The sequence below is a fragment of the Prionailurus viverrinus genome, chromosome D1 (genome assembly GCF_022837055.1).
Source record: "Prionailurus viverrinus isolate Anna chromosome D1, UM_Priviv_1.0, whole genome shotgun sequence".
In the NCBI taxonomy this organism is placed as follows: domain Eukaryota; kingdom Metazoa; phylum Chordata; class Mammalia; order Carnivora; family Felidae; genus Prionailurus; species Prionailurus viverrinus.
In genome coordinates this window covers 115,488,420-115,511,442 of record NC_062570.1, presented here as the reverse complement: position 1 = coordinate 115,511,442, position 23,023 = coordinate 115,488,420, and the positions used below count along the sequence as shown (strand labels likewise).

The window sequence follows — 23,023 nt, the reverse complement described above, 5'->3', positions numbered from 1 at the left end:
GGTCACACGGGAAGCGGCTGGCCCCAGCCTGTGGGGGCCTCACCTCATTCTGCCCCCTCCCTGGGGCTTCACACAGCTGATCCACAGCTGTCCCCCAGTATCTCCCAGGCTCAGGATTCTAGGGACTCTATTCGCACAGAAGGCACCCTTGGTGTCTGTTCCCCACCAGGGACTCCGACTCAGCCCCTGGTGCAAGGCGCCCAGCCTGGGCCACCAAAGGGTGCAGTGAGATGGGTGTGATGGGGAACTCAGGCACGCAGAGGGGGCGGTGTGGGTGGTGAGTGTGGCTCTCCGCCCAGGCTCCCAAGGAGGGGAAGGGAAAGAAGAGAGGAAAGGGCAGAGCACAGGCCCTCGTAGGCACCCTCATCTTAGGCTTTTGAGCCGGCCTGGCCAGGTGTGTGGAAGAACACAGGAAGGAGGGTGCAGGGCGGGAAGGCGGTCCCCCAGCGCTTGGGTCAGCGGTGGCCAGCGCCTGCCCCCAGTGACCTCTATCACAACCAGGGGCAGCGCCGTCAGGGGCAAAGCCTTGGGGCAGAGCACCGCCCGCCCCCACACTGCCCCCCCCCCCAACCCCCGCCCCCGCCCGAGGTCCTGGGAGGGAAGAACTTCTCTCCCGGCTGGGTGCCACCAAACGTTGGCCTGGAGTCAGCTGGGGAGATGGGGGCTCATCTGAGCCTTTGCCCGTCGTGGGTGCCCCGGCCCCCCGGGCCGAGGCCGTGGGGGGCGGCGGGGCAAGGCCGGGGTCACCGTCGCCGCAGATGTGCTGACCCCGCCCGACCGCGCCCAGCGCGGAGTTCCGTGCCGCCACAGCCCGAGAGCTGCTCCAGCGCGCGCTGGAGAACCTGAGCCAGGAGCACCTGAAGCGCTTCCGCCACAAGCTGCGGGACGCGCCGCAGGATGGCCGCAGCATCCCGTGGGGGCGGCTGCAGGGCGCGGACGCGTTGAACCTCGTGGAGGAGCTGATCCAATTCTACGGGCCGGAGCCTGCGCTGGACGTGACCCGAAAGACTCTGAAGAGGGCTGACATCCGCGACGTGGCGGAGCAGCTCAAGGAGGACCGGCTGAAGCGTGAGCGCGGGGCGGAGGGTCGCCAGGGTCCCCGCGCCTCCGTTCGCTCCCGCCGGAGGCAGAGTCTGGGCCTCGGCCGCCATCCTTCCCGCTTCCCCAGAAAAGTCCCGGCGCGCCCCCCTCCCCCGCGCCCGAGAGCACGCCACCCACACATCCAGGGGCCCCAGGGCTCGGATCCGGGCGCTCTTGAGGGGTAGCCCCAACTGCCTACTGCGCCCCCCCCCCCCCCCCAGCCCCCTGCACATTCGGCAGGGCCTCACCACAGCTCTCCCTTCCAGGGCTCGGCCCCAGCTCCTCCTCGCTGCTCTCCGTGTCCGGTAGGTCTCTGTCGGCGGGAAGCACAAGACCCAAGCTGTCGGCGGGCGGGGGCGGGGGTGGGGGGTGACCCCCAGGTTTGCAGCACGAGGGTGTTTTACACCGCTCAGAGATTCCCGACAGCCGGTCCCGGGGGAGAGTTGTGTGGCAAGGCTGGCGGGGGTGGGGGGGGGGGGGGGGGCTGAGACCTGAGCCCAGGGGGTTGGGGCGGTGGGCGAGGGTCAGCTGACACGCCCCCCCCCCCCCCCCGCGCCAGAGTACAAGAAGAAGTACAGAGAGCACGTCCTGCAGCAGCATGCCAAGGTGAAGGAGAGGAACGCGCGCTCCGTGAAGATCAACAAGCGCTTCACCAAACTGCTCATCGCGCGCGAAGGCGCCGCGTCGGTGGACGGGGCGCTGGGGCCCGCGGACGAGCGGGAGACGCAGCGCGCGCGGCGCTCCGACACGCACACCTTCAACCGCCTGTTCGGCCGCGACGGAGAGGGCCAGCGGCCTCTGACGGTGCTGCTGCAGGGCCCGGCGGGCATCGGCAAGACCATGGCGGCCAAGAAAATCCTGTACGACTGGGCGGCGGGCAAGCTGTACCACGGCCAGGTGGACTTCGCCTTCTTCCTGCCCTGCCGCGAGCTGCTGGAGCGCCCGGGCACGTGCAGCCTGGCCGGCCTGATCCTCGACCAGTGCCCGGGTCGCAGCGCCCCCGTGCGGCTCCTGCTCGCCCGCGCCGAGCGCCTGCTCTTCATCCTGGACGGCGCGGACGAGCTGCCCCCGCCCGCGCCCGCCGACGCGGCGCCCTGCACCGACCCCTTCGAGGAGGCGGAGGGCGCGCGCGTGCTGAGCGGGCTGATGGGCAAGACGCTGCTGCCCGGGGCCCGCCTGCTGGTGACCGCCCGCGCCACGGCCCCCGGGAGGCTGCAGAGCCGCCTCTGCTCGCCGCAGTGCGCCGAGGTGTGCGGCTTCTCCGACAAAGACAAGAAGAAGTACTTCCACAAGTTCTTCCGGGAGGAGTGGCTGGCGGAGCAGGCCTACCGCTCGGTGAAGGAGAACGAGACGCTATTCGCGCTGTGCTTCGTGCCCTTTGTGTGCTGGATCGTGTGCACGGTTCTGCGCCAGCAGCTCGACCTCGGCCAGGACCTGTCGCGCACCTCCAAGACCACCACGTCCGTGTACCTGTTCTTCGTCGCCAGCTTCCTGAGCTCGGCGCCCGCCGCCGACGGGCCCCAGGTGCAGGGCGAGCTGCGGAAGCTGTGCCGCCTGGCCCGCGAAGGCCTCCTCGGGCACAGGGCGCAGTTCGCGGAGAAGGACCTGGAAAGACTGCAACTTCGCGGCTCTAAAATCCAGAGGCTGTTTCTCAGCAAGAAAGAGCTGCCGGGCGTGCTGGAGACCGAGGTCACCTACCAGTTCATGGACCAGAGCTTCCAGGAATTCTTCGCCGCGCTGTCCTACCTGCTGGATGACAAGGGAGACCGGGCACCAGCTGACAGCGTCGGGGCGCTTCTGCGGGGCAACGCCGAGCTGCGCGGCCACCTCGCGCTCACCACGCGCTTCCTCTTCGGGCTGCTGAACACAGAGCGGATGCGCGACGTCGAGCGCCACTTCGGCTGCGTGGTTTCAGAGCGCGTGAAACAGGACGTCCTGCGGTGGGTGCAGGACCAGGGCCACCAGAGGGCGGCACCGGAGGGGACCCAAGAGACCGAAGCGCCGGAGGGCAGGGAGGAGCTGGAAGAGGACGAGGGCGAGCTCAACTACGTGCTGGAGCTGCTGTACTGCCTGTATGAGACCCAGGAGGGCGCCTTTGTGAGCCAGGCCCTGCGTGGCCTCCCTGAGCTGGCGCTGGAGCGGGTGTGCTTAAGCCGCATGGATGTGGTGGTCCTGAGCTACTGCATAAGGTGCTGCCCCGAGGGGCAGGCCCTGCGGCTGGTTAGCTGTGGACTGGCCCCCGCACACGAGAAGAAAAAGAAGAAGAACCTGATGAAACGACTGCATGGCAGCCTGGGCGGAAGCTCGTGAGTCTACAGGGCAAGACTGTCCCGGTTCCCAGGCCCTGGGGGAGGGGGCGGGGCGCGGGCAGGGGAGGCGCGTGTGCCAGTGCACCCGAGTCTCCGTCTGAGCAGGGGAAGCCTGCCCAGAGGAGAGCAGGACTTCAGGGCTGGTTACGCCCACCCCCTTGCAAGGCGGCTCCTTATGTCCATCTTCCCCCGCCTGTCCTGCCATGCCAACCCCCAGCCATCCACATCCATTCCTAGCATGGAATACACCACGCCGGCTGTGCCCTGAGCTTTTGCGCCTGCTGTCCTGCACCCAGAACACTCTGTCTGCTGCCTATCCTCAATGCTTTCCCAGCCTCCCTCAGCTGGCCTGGGACCCCTTTGGCCCCAGAAGTGCCCCACTAACCACTGTATGCCATGATGTCTACCCTTCGCCAGATCCTGAGCTCCTTCAGGGCTAAGTCTTCTGTGTACTTAACTCCAACCCAGCACTTGACCCAGAGCTCAGCATCTGTTGAAATAATGAATGTCAGGATGCTGACGGGCCGCGGCTGGGGACGCCCACTGCAGGCGCAATACAGACCCACATGGGATGTGGGTGACATGCCCCCCACTGGACTCAGGCAGACTGCTTCAGCGGGGAGCTGCATGGGGCCACAGATGAGTGGTTTCACTCTGGGTTTGGAGCAAAGAGGGTGGAGGGGTCCTGGCTCAGCTTGAGGTGGAGAGCGGAGGCAGCTCTGACACTCAGGGCCACAGGAAAGAGGTGGGGACTGGGAGGGGACGAGTGGGCTTCACCTTGCTGTCTCTCCTGGCAGTTCACAAGCCACCATGAAAAAAACCCAGGCCTCTCCACTGCGTTCGCTCTTTGAGGCCATGACTGACCAACACTGCGGTCTGAGCAGCCTGACGTGAGTGACCAGGCCCCCACGGCCCCCCTGGAGGGATGCAGAGCAGGGTACTCTGGGCAGGGGCAGAGGGGTAGCCCTGTCTGGACATGGCAGAGGGGACAGGCTGAGAGCCTGTGGCCTCTGGCGTCCTGTGCCGGGGCCAATGGGCTCTGCCCACGTAGCGCGGAGGAGCGAGGAGGCGGTGTGGCCCGGGGCTAGGAAGGAGGGTTTGGCCCCGTTAGAGTGCCAAGCATGGTGCTGCTGAGTGTTCTGGGGGTGGGGAGGTAAAGAAGACCAGAATAAATTTTCCTTCCGAAGGAAGGCTACTAGTTGCTACTGGAAAGTGATGGGCAGTCCCTCTGGGCTCTTACAAGCAGTGGAGGGAGGTGTTGAGGGCACAGGCTCTGAAGTCCAGGCTGCCTGCCTCCGAGCCCTTGGGCGAGTCAGTCTGTCTGAACTCGTTTCCTCCTCTATGGAATGGAAGGTTCCACCTCAGAGGGTTGGTATGAGAGTTAACGTAGCAGTGGGTGCACAACACTGAGTGTGTGACCTTATCACCAAGTAAGCAGAAGGTAAGAGAAATTGTAGGAGCTAGTGCTGGTGGGGCACAGTGAGATGGGCACAGCCTATGGCCACGGTGACACGGTCACCTCGCTTGGTATGACGTTCCAGCAACCTGGAGATAAACATTGGGAGCCAAGAAGGTGATCAGCGCGTTTGGCCCATCAATGCTGCCACTAAACTGAACGCGTGGTGTTCATCACAGCAGTATTTATAATGGCAACAAAGGTGGAAACAACACCCACTTCCCCATCGCCAGGGACCAGCTGCATGAATAAACCATGGCCACCTTAACCCGATGCTCAGCTACATGCAGTTAAACACGCTGACAGTAAGATCCGCACTGGCTCATCCAACAGCTGGTAGAGAATAGTGCCCTAAGGAAAAGTGGAGTGCAGTCCAGCACGCACAGGCACATGTGGCCAAGGCTCCCCAGGGACACGTGTGGTGGGTAACAAAGGACAGGGGAAACTTCCTGTCGAGCCAGCGCCTCTCCAGACAGAGCCTCAGCCGCCCGAGGAGCGGGCAGTTTGCAGAGGCGGGGACAGTAAAGCGGCCAAGGGGACTGAAGACAGACACATGTGCTCTTGACCACAGGCTGTGCCGCTGCAAACTGTCTGACTCTGTCTGCCGAGACCTCTCTGAGGCCCTGCGGGCGGCCCCCGCCCTGACTGAGCTGGGCCTCCTGCAAAACGGGCTCAGTGAGGCCGGCCTGCGTGTGCTGAGTGAGGGCCTGGCCTGGCCCCAGTGCCGGGTGCGGAAGCTCAGGTGAGGGCCTGGCCTGGTCGGGGGGGGGGAGGGACACGGTAGGGTAGGGGGGCGGTTGGCAGCAGCCTCTGAGGGTGGCCGTCCCCCCCAGGGTGCAGCAGCCCACCCTCCAGGAGGCGCTTCATTACCTCATCGGCGCGCTCAGCCAGAGCTCCGCGTTGACCGCCCTGGATCTAAGTGACTGCCAGCTGCCGGAACCCGTGGTGACCTACCTGTGTAGAGTCCTACAGCAGTCAGGATGCCGCCTACAGACCCTCAGGTAGACACAGGGGCGGAAAGGGGCATGGGGACTCGGCCTCTCAACGACTGGGCTGGGTGCCTGGGGACTTCCCCTAGGCCCTGAAGAGTAACTCCTCCCGGGGCTCCCCGAGTGCCCACACTCAAACCCAGCCCCTGGAGACCCATGCTCCAAAAAGTCCTAGCCCCGGCCCTCGGCTTCAACCATTTTGCCAGACCAAACGTCCATCTGTCATCCGGGGCCATGGCAAGTCTGGGCCAATGATCCCAACGCCTTTTTACTCCCCCAAGGGCTCCGGCCCCCACCGCCTAACCTCTTTCCCCAACCTCTGACGCCCCTGACTAACCACCTCTGTCACTGTGTGCCTTTGGCACAGCCCAGGCTGACAGCCCCACCACTGCCCCACACTGCTCTCCTGTCACCGTCCCCCCAGCCCTGACCTCAGCTTCCCCAACCGATTCCCAATTCTGTCCATACACATGGCCGCAGTCTGACCTCTGTGAAGCTGAGTGCGCAGTCGCTGCAGGAGCTGCGGGAGGTGAAGAAGGCAAAGCCGGGTCTGGTCATCACACACCCACTGCTGGAAAGTCACCCCTAAGCCTCCCACGGGATTCAGCTGTGTCCTCTGAGGCCCTGAATGCCAGGGGGAGGACTCTGGTCAGCCCTGTGGAATAGATGTCCTCATCCCAAGGGCAGGAGGATGTTGCTCTCTGCTCCGGGCTGCCCTTTTGAGCCTGAGGGGCCCTGGGCAGGCAGGTGAGAGGCAAGGACACACATGGTCCCTTACCTGGTCGGGGACAGGTGTCCCAGAACATGCCTCTCCCCCCATACCCTGGGCACAGGTTCTGTCTCTGTTCTCTACACCCAGGGAGCCCTCTTGCCCCAACCCCCCCACCAACTGCTCCACCCACCCACCTCTCCTGGGGCCCCCTAGCCATCACCCTGCAGATACCCCTGGCAACAATAATGCTGACAGCTCCCAGTCATCAAGTCTCTGCCACGTATTGGCCTTGACCTGGTGTACTCAGTGCAGAGCAACTCCTTCACTGATCCCATCGCCATCTGCACTGTGGGCCTCACAGCCCCACAACTCTGCCCTTGGCCACAAGGGATCAAGCAGAGGCTGACCCCTGACCAAAGGCAGGCAGGTCACTATTCCTCCCCAGGAAGTTGGGTCTTGGCACCGGAAGTGAAGCCATCCCCGAGGCTGTGTGGTGCCAGCCCAGTGGTGTCCGTTCACTGCCTAGGTCTTCAGAGATGGAGACCAGGGGAGGGGGGAGACCACAGCAGACTGGACTCCAGGTAGGCGCTGTGGTGGAAGGGGCAGCAAGCAGCCTGTCCCCACGTCCATGTGCCGATAATACATTCTCCTTTGGATTCTTTGGTGTTGATTTGTGTTGCATGCGGCCAAGCATCCTAACGGGTGCTCACAATCTTTCCTTTGGTCCCCAACCCATCTGTGTGGGGTGCGGTTGTGTTCCCCATTTCCCAGATGAGGAAACTGAGACTCAGGGCTACAGCCTACTACAGGGAGCTCTGAGGTGAGGCCTGTCTTTGATGGACAGGGCGAGAAGCAGACAGGCCCTGAATCTTCAGGTCTTCTCTGCTCAACACTGCAGGGCTTAGCCAGCTCCTGGGACCCCAGTCCAGGTGGGAAAGAAGCATGGGAGTCAGCCCCTTCACTTCTAGGGGGAAATTTCCTTCCATAATCATAGTTCAAGTCCAGTCATTCATTCCACAAAACAGACAAAAATCCCTGCCTTCCTGAAACTGGGCAGGAAGACAGATAGTAAACAGGTATAGACGGCCACCAACAAATGCTTGGAGGAAAGCAAAGCAGGGCAAAGTGGGAGGAGACCGTGGAGCCAAGGGTTTCCCGTTACAAGGGAGGGATCTCTTATGGACAGGACAGGACAGGACGGAAGTGAGGCATCAAGCCCTGAGGGTACCTCGAAGGAAAGTGTTCCCGGCAAAGGGACAGTACAAAAGCCATGAAGAGGAGTGTCTTGGCCAACTCAGGCTGCTGGAAGAGAACACCACAAACCGGGGGGCCTCCCAAACACAGAAATTCATTTCTCCGGAGGCTGGGATGTCCAAGGCCAAGGTGCCAGTCAACCCAGTGTCTTGACAAGGACCCTCCTCCCGTCTGCAGAGCGCTCTCCTCTTGCTGTGTCCCCACATGGTGGAAAGAGCGGGCTAGGTCTCAGGCCTTTGCCCGTAAGGGCTCTAATCCCACTCTTGACAGCTCTTGATCTAATAACCTCCCCAAGGCCCCACTTCCAAAATGGTCGCACTGGGAATTAGATTTCAATGGATGATCTGGGGGCACACAAACATTCAGTCCATAACAGGGCACATGCTTGGACTGTTGCAGAGGCAGCAAGGAAGCCACAGTGGCAGCAGTGGCCTAGCAGAGGTGTGAGGGGGGCCGGTGGGGAGCAGGTGGTCAGGAATGCTAGCTGGCCTGCCCTCTGGGTGGGGGCGGGCACCATTGCAGGCTTCTGAGCAGAAGGCACTCTCAGGGTGGCTGTGGCTGTGTTAACAAGGGCCATATAGGGCGGAGCATAAGTAGGGCATGTGGACTGTCCATCCAAGAGGAGGGCTTGCTCTCAGAGGTGGCCGGGTGGCAGTGGGGATGATGGAGCTGACAAGCCGTGAAAGTGGAGAACAACAGGATTTGTGGACAGAAGTGGAGGGGGTGGACCACGGGGGCCTGAGCACCTGGACAGGTGGAGTCCCCATCGCCGACACTGGGGGAGGCCACAGGAAGAGGAGACTTCCAGGCACACGTTGGCTCTGAGTGTCTCCTGCTGGGCCCAGGGGTGGAGCACAGACATCTGGGTCAGGCGCGGGGCCAGAGAGGCTAGGAGACAGACCCGTGGCCTAGCCGCCTTAGAGGGCCCAGGCGGGGGATGCAGACTGGGGGTACGACGGGCTGGGCAGGGCATGTGGAAGAGCCCGAGAGAGCGAAGAGAAGGACTTCTGCAGGAGGAGGACCACCCGCGCCACTCCCCGGAAGGGGAGACCCGGGAGGGAGGAAGCCGCGGCCGCGAGGGGCGATCGCACACCAGAGGCCCCTGCCCCTCTCACAGCCGTCCCTCCACGCGTCCTTGAGGTCAGGGTTCAAACTGTGCGGGCCCGCGCGGCTTCCCCGGGAGGCCCGCCGGCGCGCCGGGGGCACCGGGTCGGCACACGGGCTGCTCCGCCCTGGGGCCCGGGGGCGGGGATCGCGGGCCTTCCGGCCGAGAGACGGCGGCGCCCGCGACTTCTCCCTCCGGCCTGGAAGGGGCGGCGCCGAGCGAGCTGGGCCTGGGGATACACCGGCTGCGGTGTGGCCCAGAGACCCTCCTCCCCAGCCCGCTCCGCAGAGCTCTGGCCGCTTCCCCGCCCGGCGACGGCGCCCCTCCCCCAGGTCCGGAAGACTGAGGCCTCCAAGCTCCCCACTAACAGGTCTGGGCTTGTGGGGGCGCGGCTTGGAGAGAGCTGGCAGGGTTCGAATCGAAGTCTGAAGGTGGGAATCTGGGGACTCACTGGGTCTCTGGAGATCAGCATCAGGGATTTGAGCGTCTCTCAGGGTTGGAGGTGTTTCCAGGGGTGGCTCAAAAGTAAGGGCTATGGAAAATCAGGGCTGAGTGCGGGTGGCCCACACCCCTCCCACCAGCTCTCGGAGGCATCCGCCAAGTTCCAGCGGGTGCCTGGGGGTTTACAGTCAGAAGAGGGAACAAGGCCGGCCAATTGTGGGGGCCCCTGACTCCCCCTTTTCCAGGCCAATCTGCTGAGCAAGCCTTTCCATGGAGGATGCCAGCGAGGACCCCACCATATTCAGTGCCCATTCTCTGCCCGGTGACCCCCGGCTCTTGGCCACCGTGACCAACACATACTTGGGCACGCGTGTGTATCATGACACGCTGCATGTGAGCGGCGTGTACAATGGGGCTTGTGGGGACACACACCGGGCCATTCTGCCTAGTCCCCTCAACGTCCAGCTGGAGGCCCCTGCAGAGATCGGAAATCAGCTGACCAAGACCTTTGCCCTGGACACTAATACAGGTAGCCACCACTGTCCCGCTCCCCCACACCCGAGGTGAGTGCGGCAACCGACAGCAGTCCCATCCCAGCACCTCCTAACTCAGGATGCTGGCTCACAGAGAAGACGAGGGCTTCAGCCCTGCTGGCCTCCCGACCTGGCTGGCAGTGGCGCGTGGGGCCGTCTGTGCAGCTGTGGCTTCCCAGATGGGGCAGCTGGGGCTCAGAGGGCGGATCCACCTTGCCGAGGGGCTGGTAGCTTGGTAACTGTCCTCGGGGGTCCTAAGTGGGGCGTGTGAGTTGCCCTGACCCCCTCTGGCCCTCCCCAGGCTCCTTTCTGCACACTCTAGAGGGCCCCAGCTTCCGGGCCTCCCAGCGCCTCTACGCCCACCGCACGCTGCCTCACGTCCTGGCTTTCAGTGTGTCCATCACCCGCATGGCCGGGGAGAGCCGACCCATTACGGTGCTGCTGCAGTCGACCTTCTCCCCAGAAAGCCCGGACCTTCACCTGCATCTGGGTCCTGACTTCCAGGGAGCCCGGTGAGGAGGCCGTCAGGGCTGGCCAGGTAGACCGAGGAGGGAGCTGGTCCCTTAGACATGGCCGCACTCTTGCAGGTACCTTTGTGGCCACACACTCACCCCAGAGCAACCTGGGGGGCCGCAGCAGGAGGTACACATGCTATGGACACCAGTGCCCCCAGCCCTGACCCTCGGGGAAAGCGAAGAAGACCGGACCTGGGAGTTCCTGACCGTGGTGGGCGGCAGCCAGGCGGAGGCCCAAGCCTGCCTCACGGAGGCCCTGCAGCTGCAGGCGGGGGCTGCTCTGTACCCTGCCCACGCCCAGGCCTGGGCCCAGCTCTGGGCTGGCTGTGGCCTGGACGTGGTGGGGCCCCTACCTCTGCGCCAGGCCCTGCGTGGTGCCCTCTATTACCTGCTCAGTGCGCTGCCCCAGCCGGGGGCCCCAGGGTACGCCAGCCATGGCCTCAGCCCTGGGGGCCTGTCCAATGGGAGCCGAGAGGAATGCTACTGGGGCCATGTCTTCTGGGACCAGGTATGTACTGTTCTACCTCCCAACACACAGCATGCACACGGGTGCGGGGGATGCCGTGGCTGTGGGCACGGGTGTGGCTGCTGTCTCTGCCCTACCTGGGATGGGGACTGTGACTGGAGAGGCACAGAGGCCAGGGCAGAAGGGGAGCCTTCCTGGAGGAGGTGGGACGTACAGGACTTTGGTGGAAAAGAGTGACTCGGGCAGAGGGACCAGAAGGTACAAACACCAGAGCTCAGAGGGTGTGTGCCATCTGGCCAGGGCAACAGGGGCTCTCACCACGGCAAGAGGAGCAGCTGCAGGGCGGGGGGTGGGGGGGGGGTTACGGTTAGCCATGGAGACTTTAACTTGGGAGTGACACTGACAGAGGTGTAGTCTAGCTGCTGAGTGGAGCATGGGTAGAAGAGGGTGAGGCCTCAGACAGGAGTGGGAGCCAGGAGAGGCTGGGACTTGGCGGACGTTGGGCACGGGAGGGACCCAGGGTGCTAACCCCTCAGCAGCCAATGCTGTGGCCCACTCTGGTGAGGCTTAGAGAAGCTGAGTCACTCACTAGGTCAGGCAGCTAGTGAGCCACAGAGCAGGCTCCCGTCCAGGCTGCCCATGCCCAGATTCTGGCCTGAGCTCCAGGGCAGACCCAGAGGCCTGCTGGGGAGGGGAAGTGCTGCACCGGGGACCGGGCCCGGGGAGCGTTCGGCCTGGAGACTGGGCCGTGGGATGGGCAGGTGTGGATGGCCCAGGATGGAGCCAGGGTGGGCAGCAGAGGAAGAAGCTGGAAGGAGACAGAGGGGCTGCTGGGGAGGCGGCGTGGAGCAGTGCTGACTCTGGCCAGGGCAGAGTGTGGGCAGACGGGAGAGAGAAGGGAGCGAGAGCTCCTGAACCAGGGGCCCTTGGCTGTGCTCTTAGGATCTCTGGATGTTCCCAAATATCCTGATGTTCCACCCAGAGGCCGCCAGGGCCCTCCTGGAGTACCGCATCCGGACGCTGGGTGGGGCCCTAGACAATGCCCGGAGGCTGGGCTACCAGGTGAGGGGGACCTGGGTGCCCACCCTACAGGGCCCCCTGAAGGGCCTGATGTCCCCGCATCCCTCCTAGGCCTGCACCCCTCACCTCAGGTTCCTCTCTGGGTGGGGCTGGGTTTCCCAGATTCTTACACAGGCTCATGGCACCCCTCAGCCTGTGCCGTAGAGGCAGCAAGAACAGCCTGGCCGGGGCTCACCTAGAGTCCCCTGACTGCCCTGGCCCAGGGTCAGCACAAAGGGAAACTGGGCAAAGCCACCTGGCCTGTGATAGGGGCACACACTGGGCACTCAGAGCCTGCAGGCCCCCATGAGGGCACCCGGACAGTCAGTGCCCCCCCGTTCTCCTTGGCTGAAGGCTGAGTATTGGGAATGGTGGACTACCCCTGTGCCCCCACGCCCAGAACAGTCAAACCTGTTCCATCCCCCCACCTCCTCAGGGAGCCAAGTTTGCCTGGGAGAGTGCGGGCTCTGGTCTGGAGGTGTGTCCGGAGGACATCTATGGGACCCAGGAAATTCACATAAACGGAGCTGTGGTGTTGGCTTTCCAGCTTTACTACCACGCCACCCAGGTGAGGCGTCAGCACGTATGACCAGCCCCCCGACGTGGCCATGACTTCCTGCCTGGAGCCGGGCCTTCACTGCTGGGCACTCAGAAGGGTGGGCACTGACAAGACATGCAGGGACCAGTGAGGACCACAGTCGTGGATGGCGTGGCCTCTGTCCCACCCTCTCCCGCTCTCCCAGGACTTGCAGCTCTTCCGAGAGGCCGGCGGCTGGGACGTTGTCAGGGCTGTGGCTGAGTTTTGGTGTAGCCGTGTGGAGTGGAGCCCTGAGGAGGAGAAGTACCACCTGAAGGGTGAGGGCACGGCGGGGGTGGGGGGGGACGGTCACGGGGAGGGGTTGCTTATGGGGGAGGGGAGGCGTGGATGTCCACGGCAGGGAGAGTGGGTGGCCACAGACCGGTGGGCCAGGGGGATGCTCTTCAGTTCAGCGTGTGATCTCTGGCGGCCGATGGTGCCAACCGCACCCTGGCCACCGGCATCGGGGGCAGATCCCCGAGACCCTGCGCTGAGCACCTCCTTGCACTCGTGTGCCCAGGAGTCATGCCCCCCGACGAGTACCATCCGGGGGTCGACAACTCGGCGTACACCAACGTCCTGGTCCAGAACAGGTCAGACCCAAGACCCCTGCCCAAGTTCCACGTGCAGGGAGCCAGCCCGGAGGGCTAAGGAGAGCCCCCCCACTTCCTACGTCTACCCCTAGCCTGCGCTTTGCGGCTGCCCTGGCCCAGGACCTGGCTCAGCCTGTCCCCAGTGAATGGCTGGCGGTGGCCGATAAGATCAAGGTGCCCTTCGACCCAAGGCGGAACTTCCACCCTGAGTTTGACGGGTACCAGCCTGGTGAGTGTACTTGGAGCTGCCTTGGGGCCCCTTCCCCACCCCCTCCACAGGACTGGATGCCCCCAACCTGACTGAGCAGCCCCCACCAGCTTGTCTCCCCGTGAGCAGCACCTGTCCCTCCACAGGAGAAGAGGTGAAGCAGGCAGATGTCGTGCTCCTGGGATACCCCATCCCTTTCCACTTGAGTCCTCATACCCGCAGGAAAAACCTAGAGATTTATGAGGCCGTGACGTCCCCAAAGGGCCCTGCCATGACCTGGGTAAGAAGACTGCAGGGTGTGGGGGAGGGGCGGTCCTCACTAGCTTCTGTCTTCCCTCCCCACGCAGTGGGCTTCAACCCAGCGTGTTCTCTGACCTCTGACCTCTGGCCCCAGAGCATGTTTGCAGTGGGCTGGATGGAGCTGAAGGAGCCACGGCGGGCGCAGGACCTCCTGGAGAGGAGCTTTGCCAACATCACGGAGCCCTTCAAGGTCAATTCACAAGCTGACCCCACTTGCCTCCCACCCGGGCCCCTTGGCGGTAGGAGTGGGAGCCCAGCCTTGGGATGGGGGAGTCACCGCAGGGTCGGGACCCTTCTGGAACGGGGGCAGCAGCCTCGTGGCACCCGTGTCCCGGGAGTCAGTGCACTAACTGCCTTCCACGGGCAGGTGTGGACAGAGAATGCAGATGGGTCCGGCGCTGTGAACTTCCTGACGGGCATGGGGGGCTTCCTGCAGGCAGCACTGTTCGGATTCACGGGGTTCAGGTGAGTGCGGCTCTGACAGGACATTCGCAAGCCCCCTACCTTCCCGCTCCTCATGAAACTCTTCCCTCCCCCCAGGATCACAGGGGCTGGCATGACCTTCGACCCCATGTGTCTGGCAGAGGTCTCTGGGGTACGCATCTACGGCATCTCTTACCAAGGGAACAAGCTTGACTTCTCCTTCTCCGAGGACTCAGTGACGATCGAGGTTAAAACCCGGGCAGGGCCCTGGGCCCCCCTGCTGGAGGCTGAGCTGTGGCCATCACACACTCGACTCCCCCTGCTCCCAGGTAGGCCGCCACCCCCAGACTCACCCAAGGGTGCAGAGCACGTCACCTCCCCAGGGTAACCCCCCACTCAAAATGCCCTCCTCCCCCGGCAGGGTACAGAGTCTCCTTTCCCTCCTCAGCTGGACGGATACAGAGGTCACTCTCGTAGGAAGCAGAGGCAGCAAGTTGTTCTCCAAGAGTTTCCTAGGAGAATTTTTGGAAGACGTTAGACACCTGCCCCAGAACCCACAGGACCCCCTGTGGGACACCATTGGGTCCTCCAACCCCCACCAGTTCCCTTGCCCTGGCGCTGTCTTGGCCACTGCACCTGACTGATCAGGGCTTCAGGGATGTCTCGGGTCCTCCCATCTGCCCGCTCCCTCTGTGGGCGCCCCCAGCTGGCTGCACCCTCATCAACACCCTCCTGGTCAGCTGAGTCCCTCCCTCCTGCCCATTCTCCAACCAGCAGTCAGGCTCACGGGCTCCAGGGAAAGTCTGAATTCGTTGGTCCAAAGTTTAAGAAGGTCTGCCTCCAGCCTGAGCCCCTCCCCCAATGGCCTCCTCAGCCACTACTGTGCCTGCCTTTGTGGCTGACACCTGCCGCACCTGTCCCTTCCCCAGGATGCCTCAGGGTGGGTTGGGGGTGTGGCTTCCTCTCTGCCGAGGAGGAGGCAGAGACAGGCCTCAGTGTGCGGGATGGCAGGGGTGGGGCATGAGGCAGAATTGCACAGTCCCCTGCAGAATCCCTCAGGATTCTCATTTGCAGACCAAAAAGGAACCTGGTGTGTCTGACAGATGGGGTCGGGCACCGTGGGGTCGAGGTGCTCTCAGGCTCTCGTGGACCCTCCGCATCCTCAGTCCTTGGCTGCTCCAGCCCCTGGGCCACTTTGGTGAGGTTGGATGGCCTCCATCACAGGCCTTTCCTCAGCCAAGAAGAGAGGGGGATGGGCTGCAGAGCGAGACCTTACATCTTCCCTCTGACCAGCCAGAAGAACTGCGGCCAAGTGTGCATGGCTTCAAGGCCACAGGCCTGTGCCCATCTGTGCTGAAGGGCTGCCCATGGCCCGAGGCTCTGTTCAGCCTCTCCCCCTGGGGCCTCAGCCCCCCAGCTGGCACTCCCACGTTGGGTCCTTGGGAATTTCTCAAGAGTGAGATGAGATCGGCCGCCACAGTCTTGGTGAGAGCCCGAGGAATTAAAGTTGTGTGCTGAGAAAAGTTTGCCCTCAGAAGCTGGTACTCTCCTTCCTTCTGGAGGCAAGGGCGGCATGATGGATGGGTCGGATCGAGAGGCGCAGGGACCTGCTCACTTAGAGCAAGCAGTTGGGCCAGCCACTTCCCTTCACGCTCACTTCGCTCTGGCAAACCCCTGTGCGCTCTCTGTTCTCGGTGGAGAGTTAGTGCAGGTTCTCCAAGAAGCAGACACCGGACAGACGAGCTGTGAGGGACAGAGCCACGTGAGGGAGAGGGGGGGAAGGCGGGTGGCTGGAGGCGTCGGAGATCCCGAGGCTCATCTCTGGGTTACTGCAGGGAGCAGCACACGGGAAGAAGCGTGGCCTCCAAGCTGTAGAGCTGCATGCACGGCAGTGCTGATTCCCAAGGGTACGTGACCTCAGAGAACAGAGCCAGCACCTTGGTGGGGCTCGCTTGGCTGCCCACGGGCTCCCCCTCAACTGCTGGCTGTGTGGCAAAGGCCAGAGTGGATCTGCTGATGTCGGGTGGCTGGGGACTGTCCCAGCAGAGCAGATGCTTATCTTTGCGGCCCTGGAGCCAGATGTGGGCGCAGACATCAGGTGGGGCGGTAGGTGGCCCTGTGTGTATAAGCCATGTATGTATGCAGTCCCCTGTACACATAGTGAGGTGACCCTCTGAGGGGGCCACGGTAGGGTGACAGTACCCGTGTGCTGGCATGGCTGGTCAAGGGTGGCCGGGGCAGCCAACTGCCTAAACTTGGTCAGGGTCCCTCAGCCTCGCCAGGAGACAGTCTGGGGATAGGGAGGGCTGCTGGTGACCTTCCCCCATGACCAAAGGGGACAGCAGACCATCCCATGCTTAGGGACGTCAACCTGGCCACATGCAAGCTGATGCCAACTCCCAACCTGTGCACCCAGCACAGGTCACTCCCTTCTTGGGCCAAACCTGGTACTCAGGGTCGGCACGCTCTCTCCATCCTGGTCCAATCACTGGCGCACTGCCCTTGTCCTTGGCACAACCTGGGACCGGCACCCAGCGGGGGCCAGGCCCCAGGCTGCTCACACCCCTACTGCAGGGGCCGGCTCAGAGCAGCACATGCTCCAGCTTACAGCTGGGCTACTGTTGGCCTGCCGCCAGGACACCATCCCTACAGGCACACTGTGGAGACAGCTAGGTAAGTTGTCGGCTATCACGGGAGAAGAGGAGACTCTGAGGCTCCAAGTACAGCAGCTAGACAGACCCCCACCCCCAACCCAGGCAGATGGGTAGGCAAAGGGGGCTCCCTGGGTGGGGAAGGAACCCTGGGTGGGGTGCTCAAAACCCTGAGCCGCCCGGCAGTTAAGGCCCCTGCAATTAGCCTGCCCTGTCATTGGACCGGCCGCAGTGAGGCCTAAGGGACTTCATCCCCAGCCGCACAGGGTGTGTGCATGTGCTTAGCAACCTCCTCTTGCCAGGCTCCGCTGGTTTCCGGGAAGGGGGGGACACCAAGGATGCCCAGAAAGTGTCCTCACTCCCAGTGTCCTCCCTTCATGCAAGTGTGTGTCTCTGTGTGATAAGTGTGTGCATGGGTGACAAGGACATGCCTGTGTGCTCGTGTGTCTTTGTGTCCAGCCCCACTGACCCAGGAGGGAGGAAACCCACCGTGGAGACTAAGCTTTCTCAGAGCGCGAGGAGCGCAGGGGCCACAGGGACAGACAGAGTGACTCCCCCCAACCCACTGACAGAAACATGCAGGGCGAGTACCCAAGATGTCCTCCCAGGGACTCCCACTTAACACACGTGCACACACGTGGGTAAGGGCACACGTGTTCTGGAAGGGCGGCCGCTAAACCACAGTGCCCGGCAGGGCAGCAGAGATCAAAAGCCTGAGTTCCCAAACTTCATTCTAAAATACTCTGGGGCCTCCACCCCAGAAGCCACAAGCCACCCAGTGCCTGAGTGAAGGGGACAGTTGGGGCCCAGCAGACAGAACAGGTCACCCTGCCATCGTGCTGGGGTCAGTCCAGGGCGGAGGGTGGCTTGGGTGGTCCCTGGGGTAGCTCCCCTCAGGAAGAAACCCTCTCTCTCCCCTGCAAGAAACCCAGGAGGCACTGTCCAGAACCAGGCGCTTTAATGGTGAAATCCAGGCTGAGTCTGGTGAGTGGGGCAGGAGGTTCCGGCCTGGGGGCAAGGAGTCAGGGGGGTGGGGACCACTGGGGTTAGAGTGAGGCCACTGGGGTCCAAATGAGGGCTCTTCAGGGTCAGCATTAGGTGCCCAGGCTGGGGTGGGAGGAGTGGGCATCAGGCCCTGTGGCGGAGTCAGGTTTCCAGGGGGTCATGGTGGAGCCCCTGGGGGGGTGGTCCTGGTGTCAGGATCCGTGGGTCAGCAGGAGGACAAGGCCCAGCCTGTCAGTCATAGTCCGAGTCGTCGAACTTGGTGCTAAAGAAGGCAGCAGAGTCCTTGGCCAGCCGGGACAGGTGCAGGGCACCGGTCACCACCAGCGCCAGGAGCAGGAGAGGCGGTACCAACGCCCACATCGTGGCCAGGATGTTGTAGCACTTGGCCTTGGAGCCAAAACGCCGGGCTGCCTCCAGGTCTCCAGCCACCTTCTGGTCTCGGGCCTGCGGACCAGTGAGTGGCAGGGCCGGGTCTCCACACGCGCTGGGGGCCCTGCCTCCTGCCCCTCCCACCGCAGCTGTGGACCCAGAAGGCATCCCAGGCCGGCGTGGGGCTCCAAGGACCCTCTGTGGGTGGGGAGTCCCTGGACGCTGAGAACCCCCCCCCAGCGAAGCTGGGGGGGTGGCGGGGGGGGGGGTCTTTGCTCACAGGAGCCCTCAGCGTGGGGAAAGCACTGATGAAAGAGAAGCCCTTGGGAAGCCCCCACCCACTCTGTGTTCTTTTGCGTGGACTAGACCCTCCCTCCCCCCCCCCACCGGCAGGACAGACTCTTACTGAGGGACCTCAAAGGAGAAGCCCTCACTAGGTGGAGGGCTTGTCCAGCGCCTCGCTCATGGAGTGGCCCTTTGACAAGCGGCTCCCCCTCCGCCAACCCCCTCCCCCCACGAGCCCCTCAGGCCCTCCGGAGAGCGCCCCCCCCCAGCCCCACCCCTCCCCGCCAGCCCACCTTGATGGAGTAGGCCAGCGCCAGGAAGCCGAGGCAGCACAGGTTCAGGTAGAGGGTGCTGAACACCGACCAGATCAGGTGGTCTCGAGGTGGGGGTCGCGGCGCCCCCACAGTGAGGGCCGTGTGGGCGGCGCCGTCCTTGCGGGGCGTCGGGGCCCGGGGGTCCTCGCGGGGGTACGACGTGTCCATGGGTTCCAGCGCCGTCTCCTCCTCGCTCGGGCTCCCACTTCGAGGGTGGGCGCCCAGGGCCGCTTATAGCCCCGTCGCCGCCCTCCCGCGGCCCGGCCCGGCGCCGCCCGCTAAATATAACGACAAATTACAGCCCGGCGCCGCCGGGAGCGCGGCCCCGCCCCCGGGAGCCCCCCGGGGCTACGGAAAGGAAGGGGCGAGCGCCGGCTGCAGACCGCCCCCCCCCCCACCCCTCGGAGCTGCTGCCACCTGGGGGCTGTGGGTGGGCGCGATGCCGCCTCAGCTGCAGAGCCGGGCTGGAGACCCCCGGGCTTGGACTCTATCCCCAGAACCCAGAGCTCAGGCGCTGCCCTGTCACCTCGGGCCGCCAGCGTCCAGCGGCGCGGGGGGGGGGGGGGGGGGGGGGGGGGGGTGAGATACAGAAGTCGCTGCCCATGTACCCGCGGGAGGAGACGAGCCACAGGGGGACAGAAGAGGGGCTGTGCCATGCTAGGGGGTCAGGCATGCAGGAGACCCCAGCACCGGCCGTATGGTTGCGTCTCGTGCCACAGTGAACCGTCTCCCCTGGTGGGCACGCAGCTGCTTCTCAGCCTCCTCTGCTGGTGTCCTCATGAGTCCTCAGAAGTTTGGAGGACTGTTTTGCTCTCCCTCTGGAGGGTCCAGCAGCCCCCCCGAATGCCATCTGTGTACCAATGACCTGCATTTTCATCACAGGACCAGACTTCACTGCTGAACCCCCCCCTCCCCCCACTCCAATGCTTAAGTGCCGACCCTGGGAACAGGGCTTTCAGAAAGGTCTCCAACCTAACTTTTCCTCAAGAGACCACAGGTTCCTGTCCCCCAACCTCCTGTCTTCATCAGTGGGAGTCCTTACAACAAAGTACCACCAACTGAGTGGCTCATAAACACCAGATTTGTTCCTCATGCTTCTGGAGGCTGGAGGTCAGATCAGGGTGCCGGTGTGGACAGATTCTGGGGAGACCACCCTCCTGGTTACAATATGGCCAACTTCTCACGGTGTGCTCCTGTGTTGGAAGGGGCTAGGGACTCTGTAGGGTCTCTTTTATAACAACATCAATCCCATCGTGAGGCCCCACCCTCGTGACCCAACTACCTCCCAAAGCCCCGGCTTGGTGATATCATCACTTTGGGCACTGGAATTTCAGCAAATAAATTGTGGGGGGCACACTCAGTCCATTGCTCTCCCTCTGCCCAGTCTCCCAGCACAGGTGACGGGAGCTCTGCCTAGCCAGCTGTTCAGGCAAAAAGCATTGGCTTACCCCCCGTCTCCCTCTGTCGCCCACACCAAGTCCATGTGGCCCGTCTCCCAGGGCAGGCCAAGTGTCATCACCCTGTGATGAATGACCTCTGAGACCAGGTCACACTCGCCCCCCTCTTCTCAGTACTGAAACCAGAGTGATCCTGTTATAACAGAAGACAGGTCACATCCTCCCTCTGCTCAGAACACTACAGTGGCTCCCACCTCACTCCCAGTGAGATCCGAAGTCATTGCAACGGCTAATGGCCATTGGCTGATTAATAGCTAATGGCTAAGGCCCTGTGAGGTTGTTCCAGGCAGACCCCAAGGAGATCTGTGTGTAGGATGCTTCACAGGAACGTTGTTGGGGTCGAGACCTTGGAAGGGAGGGGCTGAAGCAGGGTAGGGCAGAAGGAGAAGGGGAAGCCAAGCCACAGTGAAGCCCAGAGCTAACCCTCAGGCTCTCTGGAGCTCGGGTGGCCCTTGCGAGATGTCCGGAGCAGGGCAAAGGGCCCCGTGTGTACACCACTGTTTTGATTGGACATGGGAAGCAGGTTACCTCTCAGAGGAGGTGTGACCCCCCCCAGAAGCTGGGGCAGTGAGCCCTTCCTTCCCCATAGTGAGTCTGAATGTGCATCATGGTGTTGGTACAGGATCTGGGGTGGTCTTTCCAGGGTCTCAGTAGTCCCCTCATCCTGGGGGGGGACTCAGAAGGAGGTGAGTGGAAAGGGCTGTCTTCTGCTGCTGCCGCTGGTCTCAGGGCCACACAGAAGCCATCGTCTCTCTCCGCTGGAATCCGTCCCACGTTCACCTCACCCTCGGCCACCACCTCTGCTAGGCCCAGCAGATGACTGTGTGATGTGAGCCCTTCTCTGGCAGACCTGGGGCCTGGTCAGCACACTCTTCCTGGGGCAGGAGTGCTGCACATGCCCATTTACCATCAAAACCGGGCAAGAGGGGGCCTGCTCCCCACCCCCATGTAGAGCAGCAGCCCTCCCTCGTCTCCGGGACCTTGTCCGTGGCCCTGCTGGGAGAAAGCCGATGTCCATGTGGCATCTAGAGCCAGTAGGCCAACGATACCTGGTTGGGTCACGTGATGGAAGCTTTCCCACTTTGGGAAACGGAACCTCTGAACTCACAGAGCCCACGGTAGCAGGATGGAGGCCGTGTACGCGTGGAAAGGCAGAACCGCCAGGCCTGCCCTTGGGCCCTGTATCCTACCCTGTGTAGTCTACCCACGGCGACACAGCACTTCATACCCTTCTTTGATCTGGTGGCTACCTTCTGGATCATCACCTCCGCTCTGCTTGCTCAAGTGGGCAGCTTGGGGAGAGGTGTGTTACTGGTAGACCCGAGCCTGCATACCCAACGTGGAGTATGATGCACATTATGGGACCCTGTATCGGGGTCAACACTCTGAGACCTCGGGAGGTGCCAGCTGAAGACTGAGAACAGGGAAGGAAACCACACCAGGAATACGTTGAACCCTCTGAGCGAAGGGCCCAAAGAAAGTAACTGGCTTGCAGCTGTGCTCCCCGAAACAATTCCCTTCCCATGGATCCTCAGGACACCCTTGAGCGAGGGGGTATGTAGAGCATTAGACCGCAGGACACCCTGGGTGGGTGTGGGTACAAGCCCCAGCTCTGTCCAGATCTCTGCTCACACCGAGCTGACCCCTGGAGCACCGGGCTGGGAAATCTTCCTTTTCCATCATCTGGTTCGCAGGGGCTCTCCCCGCAGCCCTGGTGGGAGCAGAGGGACAGGCGTGTACAGCAGTGGTGGGTGACACGGGGGTGCAAACTGCCCGTTTGATCTGGACGTTCCACCTCCACCCTCTCACGCATCCCTGCTGACTTGGCGGGGCTGAGACAGCCCTGCTCGTGGTAGGCAGGTCTGCCACCTGGTGGCCCGTGTCCGTCTTTAGAGATCTGGGCAGGTCACTGTCCACACACCCCAGCCCTGAGGACCACTGGGTCTACATCTGGCACAGCAGCTGACGACGCGGGGCTCCCGCTGGGCCGGTCTGCAGCACTCCACTGTCTCTGCCAAGGTCCTGGGTCCGGGGGTCAGACTGGTGAATGAAATGGGGCTCTGGTGGGGGCCAGCACCGCTGCACCCATTAGGTTCGAGGGTGGCACTGATTTCTGCTGCCCTTCGGGATGAGACACTGTTCTTTCTCTCCCGGTGGGGGGCGGGGGGGGGCAATTGCAGACGTCTCCACCTGGCTGGCCCCATCACCACGGCTCTGACCCTGAGGGCCACTGATCCAATGTGAGGATGAGCCAACCACCCTTTCTTTCTTTTCCGGTAACTCGTCTGAGGAGTGGAAACTGCCTCCGTCCTGGGGAGTTCCAGGGGCCCCCCTGAGAGTTTGATTTGGGCCTGCAGCCCCATGATTCTTTGGACCCGATGTGCCCAACCTGAAAAAGAAGCCAGGATGAGGCCTCGTTCTGGATCTTAGGGGAAAAGCTTTCAGTCTTTCACCATGGGGTGTAACGTCAGCTGTGAGTTGTCCATAGACGTCCTTTATCAGGTTGACGAATTTCCTTTCTATTTCTAGTTTTGTGTGTGTGTGTGTGTTATCATGAAAGGTTGTTGGATTTTGTCAAATACTTTTTCTGCAGGAACTGAGATGATCACATGGTGTTTTTTCTTCATTCTTTTAATATGGAGTATTGTACTGATTGATTTTTTTAAATTGAAGGAGAGTTGACACGCAATGTTAACTGGTTTCAGGTGTACAACATAGTGATTCCACAAGCCTGTCCGTTATGCTGGGCTCAGCACAAGTGTAGCTGCCATCTGTCACCACACAACATATGACAACGTCATTGACTGTATCCCCTATCCTGTGCTTTTCATCCTCGTGACTCACTCGTTCCATAAGTGGAAGCCTGTACCCCCCACCTCCCTTCCCTCTTCTTGCTCACCCCCACCTCCCTTCCCTCTGACA

At 62.7% G+C, this 23,023-nt stretch overlaps 3 protein-coding genes across 5 annotated transcripts; 2 read left to right on the top strand and 1 right to left on the bottom strand.

Moving 5' to 3' along the window:
• The first annotated feature begins 657 nt into the window (after nt 1-657).
• On the top strand, nt 658-7,173 carry NLRP6 (NLR family pyrin domain containing 6). Its single transcript, XM_047823320.1, has 8 exons — nt 658-686; nt 788-1,068; nt 1,347-1,385; nt 1,640-3,386; nt 4,187-4,279; nt 5,417-5,587; nt 5,679-5,846; nt 6,315-7,173. The coding sequence occupies exons 1-8, from the start codon at nt 658-660 to the stop codon at nt 6,421-6,423; spliced, it is 2,637 nt and encodes an 878-aa protein (XP_047679276.1). The 3' UTR covers nt 6,424-7,173.
• Nucleotides 7,174-8,818: 1,645 nt separating this feature from the next.
• Nucleotides 8,819-15,554, top strand: PGGHG (protein-glucosylgalactosylhydroxylysine glucosidase). Of its 3 annotated transcripts, none has more exons than XM_047823896.1 (14): nt 8,819-8,940; nt 9,592-9,875; nt 10,181-10,391; nt 10,467-10,902; nt 11,803-11,922; nt 12,356-12,487; nt 12,663-12,774; nt 13,017-13,089; nt 13,182-13,318; nt 13,444-13,577; nt 13,692-13,787; nt 13,965-14,062; nt 14,138-14,349; nt 14,442-15,554. In XM_047823896.1, the coding sequence occupies exons 2-14, from the start codon at nt 9,617-9,619 to the stop codon at nt 14,495-14,497; spliced, it is 2,076 nt and encodes a 691-aa protein (XP_047679852.1). In that variant the 5' UTR covers nt 8,819-8,940; nt 9,592-9,616; the 3' UTR covers nt 14,498-15,554. The 3 variants fall into 3 exon arrangements, with proteins under 3 accessions (XP_047679852.1, XP_047679851.1, XP_047679853.1); XM_047823895.1 differs by lacking the exon at nt 8,819-8,940 and adding an exon at nt 9,134-9,275; XM_047823897.1 differs by lacking the exon at nt 8,819-8,940 and having other exon boundaries at nt 9,611-9,875; nt 14,469-15,554.
• Nucleotides 15,555-17,612: 2,058 nt separating this feature from the next.
• IFITM5 (interferon induced transmembrane protein 5) lies at nt 17,613-19,023 on the bottom strand. Its single transcript, XM_047878876.1, has 2 exons — nt 18,624-19,023; nt 17,613-18,120 (listed from the first exon to the last, which is right to left on the bottom strand). Exons 1-2 carry the CDS (start codon nt 18,810-18,812, stop codon nt 17,908-17,910), a joined length of 402 nt encoding a protein of 133 aa, XP_047734832.1. The 5' UTR covers nt 18,813-19,023; the 3' UTR covers nt 17,613-17,907.
• Nucleotides 19,024-23,023: the final 4,000 nt, after the last annotated feature.

What these genes read in the sequence shown, in the direction of transcription:
- IFITM5 (XM_047878876.1), bottom strand. Translation starts at nt 18,812, where the DNA reads ATGGACACGTCGTACCCCCGCGAGGACCCCCGGGCCCCGACGCCCCGC. An exon ending in CGCTGGCCTACTCCATCAAG is followed by an intron (nt 18,121 to 18,623) that starts GTGGGCTGGCGG and finishes ACTGGTCCGCAG; the next exon opens with GCCCGAGACCAGAAGGTGGC.
- PGGHG (XM_047823896.1), top strand. Translation starts at nt 9,617, where the DNA reads ATGGAGGATGCCAGCGAGGACCCCACCATATTCAGTGCCCATTCTCTG. An exon ending in TTTACTACCACGCCACCCAG is followed by an intron (nt 12,488 to 12,662) that starts GTGAGGCGTCAG and finishes CCGCTCTCCCAG; the next exon opens with GACTTGCAGCTCTTCCGAGA. An exon ending in GGAGAAGTACCACCTGAAGG is followed by an intron (nt 12,775 to 13,016) that starts GTGAGGGCACGG and finishes TCGTGTGCCCAG; the next exon opens with GAGTCATGCCCCCCGACGAG.
- NLRP6 (XM_047823320.1), top strand. Translation starts at nt 658, where the DNA reads ATGGGGGCTCATCTGAGCCTTTGCCCGTC. An exon ending in CATCTGAGCCTTTGCCCGTC is followed by an intron (nt 687 to 787) that starts GTGGGTGCCCCG and finishes GACCGCGCCCAG; the next exon opens with CGCGGAGTTCCGTGCCGCCA. An exon ending in CTCGCTGCTCTCCGTGTCCG is followed by an intron (nt 1,386 to 1,639) that starts GTAGGTCTCTGT and finishes CCCCCGCGCCAG; the next exon opens with AGTACAAGAAGAAGTACAGA.